The following is a 7,365-nucleotide window of genomic DNA, read 5'->3' as shown; positions in this document are numbered from 1 at the left end:
TTTCTGGAAGACTACAAGCTTCTTTTTTCAAACACCTGAACAGTCAAGAAAGAATATCAAAACTATGAAGTGGTTTCAGAGAACAGCAAACACACAATCCTCTTAGCCCACAGTAACAGTATATTCAAAGCCCATAGAACAGTGCTGAGCAACAAGGCTACAAAATAAACTTATTAGCATGTCTGACGTGTTTCCAATGACTAACTGCACTGCAAACCTGCACAACCACAACTGATTTCAAGTAGGCGGGTCTTCTAGCGCCATCTTGCTCCATTACTATTCAAGTCTTTCTCGATTCACTAAAGTGTCTCCTCCTGTACCTCACCAACTTTTTCCTAATCTCTGTCCATTTGAGACGCCGAAATATGGTCACCTCTGGCTCCAAGAAGAAAAATTGGGTATTGACATGCAGGAAATGAGTGGCAAACTTTGTGGTCTTACTCAGGGTAAGGGGAGAAGATACAAACACATCTGAATGCTAAACACACAAAAAAAAAAAGGTACAGTCTGCAGCTGCTTAGTTTGGTTTGGTATGAACACTGGCAACAGCACACTTGGATTTGTTTAAAGAACAAACCTAAAAAGCTTTACACTTTCTGTGTTTGTTATGTAAAAGCTGCAAGTCGCAGATTCAAAGGGATATTTAAGCATCTATATCTGACCACTCCAGCTTTTTCCAACTATTTTCTTTCTTTATTGCAACTTAAGATGACCAACAATAGTTCATTTGAAATGATATTATTTAGTGTGATAGTTAATTTATTGTGATTAATGATGATATACTCACCTCCAGAAATTGTGGCAGTATCTTTCCTTTGCCCTGTTCAGATTTGCTGATAAACTCTGGCAGAGGTACATATGGCTCTGGTGAAGGTTTTAGCTCAGGTGACTCACTGACCACCTGGTCCTGGCCATCCATGGGTCGCACATACGCTGTTGGCTTCTGGGTCATGACTACACAGGGCTGCTTAGATGACAGGAGTGAAGGGAACGTCTGGGAGGGTAGTGCATTACCCTTGTTGCCCTGAGGCTGGGGTGCATCTTTGGGGGACTGTTTGAGGTTAAACGTGGAAACCTCCACTGTGCAGCCAGACTCAGTGGGGTCATTTGTGGATTTCTGCAACTGATGTCTATCAAAGGTGTCCTTCGTATCCATGTCGGTGTTTTCAAGGTCACTGGCACGTAGAAACGGTAGTTGCTTAGGATCCGGACACAGAGAAGAAATCTCCTGCTCCCTGCGATCTGAATGGGCTTCACTATTCTTCTGTCGATGTGCTGAGAGAGTTGATAGATGTCCACAGTTGTTAGGAGAAAAAGCAGTAGACGTCCTCGTGGGCTGAGAGGAGTAGCCGCTACTTGATGGAGCTCTCTGACTTTGGTTGGACTTGTTACAGAGCTGGTTATGGAATGGAGGTTGTGTTGATATATCTGTGTTTGTCAGACCCTGCTCAGACTGTGTGTAGGTTACGTAAGAAGGAATGGGTAATGGCTCTACAGCAACTGGATTGGGATTATTCACATCTTCATAACTTCCCAGCATCTTCTGGATTTTACTGGAAAGCTCATCCCCCTTGTTTGTCTAAAAAAAAAAGAAGAAGAAAACAGGGTAAACACGCAGTTATGACAACAGGTACAAGTGTACGACCAAATGTTTTAAGCTTTTGGGTTTTTTTCTAAATATACAGTACTGCTGCCAACGTCTATATAATCAAAGGAATAGTCCTCAATGATATTTTCTGCCACTAAAAGTCCCTATAGTATTCTTTACACAATGTTTCACTTACTAACTGCAAGTGAGCCATTTCAACCTGTAATGAAGATTATGCAGAAGTTCAAAAATTGTTAAATATTTGCAAGAAAAAAACGCAAAGATTGAGGTTTTCTGCAAAAAAGGGGGCTGATTACAAACCCTGAATGTAATTTGTATATCACAAATTGTTTAAAAAAGAGCAGTAAGTAAAAAAAACCCAAAAAACCCCAAAAAACCTGATGTCACCTGAGTCGCCTTCAATCACAATCATGCGCACAGCGACTGCACTCGAAGTAATTAAACTTTAAGAGCAGCAGTGAGCGATTTGCTGACCCTTTCTGCCTCTCACTTTACATACAGAATGTCTCGTCATATTTATGGACGACTTTGAGATATTTGCAGCCTCAGAGGGAGAGAGCACACTCTGGTCAAGAATGAGTCCTGCAATCTCCTAAAGTAAAATATCAAACATATTAAGGCACACTTCATAGTCTCTTAAAGATGCAGGAAGTTGCCATTCTTTTTTTTTATGTTCTTTGTGTGAAGATGGAAAAAGTCCTAATATAAACAATCGAAGACACTAAAATGTTGATTCAAATAAGTGTGAGAGCAACAATTATGCAGCATTATTCATTTAAACACCACCAATTTCATGCTGTTAGTGTTAGTTGATGCAGGAAATAGCTTTCTTCTTTTAAAGGAGCGAGGTTGGACAACATCTGATGACTGAAATTGAACCTACATTAAAAGTAGGGATGTTACAATTCACTCAACTTACGATAAGATTGACGATACTGGGTTCACGATCGATTCTCTCACGATTTATTTGAACAAAAATGAGACTGTAGACAAATTAAGACTGAAAAAGATTCCTTTAAGGGCTGCACACGCTTGTCAGTGTGGTCTGGCATTGTAATGTATTTTTTTCTTGCAACATGGGGAGGTGAATGGAGCTTCTCATTGTGGTGTATGTTAAATGCTGCATCACGTTGGTTGTGCTATTTGTGAGGTTCTCTGTCTTCTTGCAATATCTGCACACAGTTTTGTCTTGTCTCTTATCTTCTCACCTCTTTAATTTTCTGTCTTGGGGAAGCCAAAATGTTTCCACACCTCCGTTTTAAAAGACGCTGGTGCGTCCTCAGTTTCAAAATCTTGCTCTGCAGCTGCCAACCGCCTCTGCTCTGCAGCTGCTGACACTCACCATATTATTGCGATTCATTTTTCAGAGTACCCATGTGAATCTTGTCACCTTTGAATCGATTTATCACGATTAACCTTTACATCCCTAATTAAAAGTACAACAAACAAACTATAATAAAGCCCTGCCTTGGGTCTCACTGCTGTTGACACTAAAATGGACAAAAATAAACCAATCAATATCATAATAATAGAAGAGTTATTTACCTTGTATGGTTGCCCAAAGAGTGGCATGCTCTCTTGGTTGAGTGCTTTGGCTTGGCTTGCTTCTTGGTTCCTCTGTTCCCATGCTCGGAGGCGGAGAATGTTCCTCTCTTCATTGAACACACTGGATAATGTTACAAAAGAAATATTTTAATAATCGGCATTTCTTTTACAAATGCATCATATCAACTGTGACACTAAATACATAATCCAGATAAATGCCAGATATGAGATGGATTTATGTTCTGTCTATAGTTAAATGCTCTAAAACTCTTTAAACAACTTCAGTACAACTCTTACTGTGTGTTTTATGACCCACAAAATAACAACAATGACTGCTCTATTTGATAAAATTAGGTTTGGCTTCTGACACAAGCAAATTTAGGGAGTGCAAATTTAAGGCATCTTTTCATAGACTGGTCTACCCCGGGGGAAGGGGAGCAGCAGAGTCTAATGGGAGTAGACAGTGCCCATCATATCCACAGACAAGTGTAATTAGACCCACAGACTCCATGAGGAATCACCAAAACATTCACATCTGTTCACGACATGTTGGTCCCAAAAGGTGACAGGCAGCCCAGGCAGACACCAAATGTGTTATAACGACCAGTAGTCCTGAAATGATCCCAAAGGCAGATAGAGTTTGTTTAATGTAGTAAAATACATCGAGGAAAACAGCAGACCCCGTTTAACACTTTTAATAGACAAAACTAAACTTCAAACTTGTCTAGATTTTAAATTAAGAAGTTTTCTTTCCAAAATGACGCTGTTGATCCTTCTCAGACGCCCCAGAGGGATGTATCCATGGCAACAATTGAAGCATCCCAGAATTGGGATATAGCCAAACAGATGAGCACTCACTCATTAATTGAGACACAAGCCAAACCACTGGTACAGACCAACGTGCACTGCCAAGTCACAGGTCCTGTTACAGTATCACCCAGGGGTGAAGGAACACGATGTTTCTACAAAAACTCGCCTTCAAAACCAAACATGAAACATGCATTTTGTTAATGTTTCTACACGTTGATTGTGACAGTGCTTGAAAACATTATCAGAGTATAAATTATAGATAAACTACACGTTTCGAGAATTAGCTCTCGCACAATGAACTCATCTTAATAATGAGTACAAGCGTACTAATCATAACTTAACTGATGCATCATTTAATAGATATTTCACAATATCTGTGTTCTGCAGTCTGCAAATGAGTGCAGCAAACAATCCCGTTGTAGATCTGTTCTAACTCCTACTCAATTCTAATTTCTTAGGATGCTTATCTGAGTGTAAAAAATGTCAACACAAGGGAAAGGAAGTATTGGCCCAGAACACAGCTGACTATATTAGGAGCCCCTGAATGATGGCCATTGCTCCCATACAGAAAAGGCTCTATCATAACGATGCCTTCAAACGATAGTCTTTTAGGTCTGAGAGTTGTTGTTTTTTTAAATAATATTCGTGTCAGTGGTTCAAGTTGTGTTTAAACTCTGATCCAATAGACCAAGGGCTCCCATGACTTTTCAGCGTGCAGCCCCCAAAATCAAGATACTGTGGACCCCCACTGTCCCTGGAGCATACAACGAAGAACACAGCAACACACAGGCAGTACTATGTCTACCCTGGTAAGTGTTCGCACAAGAGAATACAACAGCCTGAAACCCAAAATATTATTTTATAACATATTTAATTGTTGTAATAAAAGGCCGGAAGCAGAATACAGTACAAGTCATTTCCATGTAAAGACTGAAGCACTGAGTGACTATACACACAGGTGGGTTCATCCTCTAAGTGAAAACAGCAGCAGCACACATTGCTGCTGTCATGATGCAAACTTCCATTTGGAGTATTTTTGACACATTAATTTAATCATCCGTACCCACCGAAGGGAAGCAGTACTTGTAGGGTAACTGCAAAACAGGGGGGGGGGGGGGGGGGATGAAAGTAAAACATTTGAGGCCAAATACTTTTTTTCCATTTTGGAAAGGGAAATGGAAAAAAAGACGAGACGCAGTAGGAAGGTTGATGATACAGATTCAGGGATACCAATTTGCTATGTGTGGAATTCAAAACAAGTCAGAGGCAACAGCCACAAAATCTAAGGTCAGTATGACTCCAGTCAATCAACCAGCCTGTCAAAGTTGAAGCAGCCATTAGTGCAGAACAACTTCTGAAACAAGTTCAAGTTTCTGAGGGGGGGGTTATATTTAACACTGTAATTATGTCCAGAGCACAGGTCCTGGTACAACATTACAAAAGCTATAGAGACCTTGACTCTTAAACATCTAATAAAGAAAGCTTTGAAATATATGAATTAAACAGTACACAAAAACCGACCACTGTTGTTTTTTAGTATGCAGCAACTGGTTTACAAAAAATCTTCAAAACCCATTCCTGTTTCGGGGTCCTTTCATACTAAGAGCAAAACATTTAAACTTTACTTGCAATGCATATTTTAGGTTTATCAGAAGTCATTTCCACACAGTGCATCATAAATACTAGCCTCCTTTAGCGTGACAGAAGGAGAGCCACTAGAGACAGAGGTAAACCTGGAGTGAGTAAGTGACATAATTAAGGGTTCAAAAGGTGAAAATCATGTTCTGACAGCACTCTGTGTTCTTAACTGTTAGATTTGCTTACATAATCTTCGCTTGAATCGCCCTACATTAACATGTGCAAGAATATACTAATAAGTGCACTTTTATTTACATTTCTAAACTGGTTTTTCTCTCCCCAAAAATATATTTTATTTAAATCTCTGCAACGATGGTTATCGAGCAAATCTGTTTGAAAATGTATGACACACTTCTAGGGATCTAGATTTATTTTTTTATTTTTTAAAAAGCATACAAACTTTGTGCAAAAATGTTGTGCCACTATCAGAAAAGTATACATTTTCTATCTTTTAATTTGCATATAATAGCAGATATTTTTGGTTTGCAAAACAGACTATGGAAGAACAGTAGGCTACTGTCAATGTGTATGCACAGAAGGCTTAGAAGCAGCGTGAAATAAGCATCCCAGAGAAAGATGGAAGAATCTCCTCCAATGTCTTTGAGCTGTTTTCGTCTCATAACTCTCTAAATAAATCTAACCGGCCATTTCATTCCAATAAATGTTAAGCATACGTTTTGCATTTAGGTCAGAAAAAAAAAAGAAAGCCCTTCAAACTAGGAGGCTTTATAAATCAATTATATAAAGCATTGCCCAAAATTACATGTTGGGAGTTTCGGGACGGGTCGTGATTTAAAGGAATAGTCCACAAATTACATAAACTCACAGGCAGCCTCCATCTATTTTATAACTTCTTGATCCGACACCCAACAAATGTAAACACCACAGGTTAAATGTTAAGAGGTATTTACATGTATAGCCTAATGTTTGAATATGACAAGCCCCCCCCCCCTCCTCCTCCTCTTTGACCAGCTGGTAAAAATCACATCAGCCTGCTCTTTCCAGCTGATTCCACCTCTCCCTCGAATTGCTTGTCAAGCGAAAGCCCTGCATGTCAGTTTCACATTTACGACATTAAAATTAGCACACCGCCTTCCTTCACACACTTTGAAAAAGTTTCCAACTATAACTCCACTTAGAGACGTGGAAAAGTGCAGCTGCAGCATAACCGTGTCGAGGCTAATTAACAGACACAAACAGGGCTGTGGAGCTAACAGGCTAGCGGGCTAGCTCTGTCTGCCTACCTCGGCTGAGATTCCATGGCGCGCCTCTCTCAACCAACCAAAGTTGGTTGTCATGTGTTTCTGACAGTCCTCCCCACTGCGTCGTCCTCACTTGGTCACATTGTTTACCGGTGGAGATAATTTAGGTCATTTAAACGACTTGTAAGGCCGCCGTAGTTTGATAGTTGTCTCGCTAACCGTGCGTCTTCGGACTGCCCAGTCTACTCTGCCTACTGGATTGTTCTACTCTATTCAGCCACCCGGGGACCAAGCACAGTTTTATACACTCAAAGCAGAAAACACTTCCAATAAAATACATCCCAAGTACTTGTTTTACTACTAGGAGCTTAAACAAAGGTAAATATTACAAACGCGCCCTTCTGGAGCAACATTATTAACTGTTTTTCGTTCCTTGGCACAGTTTGACCAAACTTTACACCAGTACCCCTCCGTGTCAGACATGGTACAGTCATCCGTGTTTATGTTTGTACAGCAGAGTGGTGTTATGAGTCCGGATTAAAAGTTTTGGCTATATTTATA

The 7,365-nt window shown here is 40.0% G+C and overlaps 1 protein-coding gene across 3 annotated transcripts in view; it reads right to left on the bottom strand.

Moving 5' to 3' along the window:
* The window catches only part of aff1 (AF4/FMR2 family, member 1), a 26,054-nt gene extending 19,000 nt beyond the window's left edge, over positions 1–7,054 (bottom strand). For all 3 annotated transcript variants that reach the window (XR_009676268.1, XM_061060678.1, XM_061060679.1), the window contains exons 1-3: positions 6,847–7,054; positions 3,155–3,275; positions 788–1,579 (exon numbers count right to left, since the gene is read on the bottom strand). Coding sequence is in view for 2 of the 3 variants with exons in the window: in XM_061060678.1 (XP_060916661.1) it covers positions 788–1,579; positions 3,155–3,275; positions 6,847–6,863 (930 nt within the window). In the remaining variant the exon portion in view is untranslated. The remainder of the gene's footprint in view (positions 1–787; positions 1,580–3,154; positions 3,276–6,846) is intronic.
* Positions 7,055–7,365: the final 311 nt, after the last annotated feature.

The sequence above is a fragment of the Labrus mixtus genome, chromosome 17, assembly GCF_963584025.1.
Source record: "Labrus mixtus chromosome 17, fLabMix1.1, whole genome shotgun sequence".
NCBI classification, from domain to species: domain Eukaryota; kingdom Metazoa; phylum Chordata; class Actinopteri; order Labriformes; family Labridae; genus Labrus; species Labrus mixtus.
The sequence above is the reverse complement of the archived record's forward strand: the minus strand, read 5'-3'. Positions and strand labels throughout refer to the sequence as shown.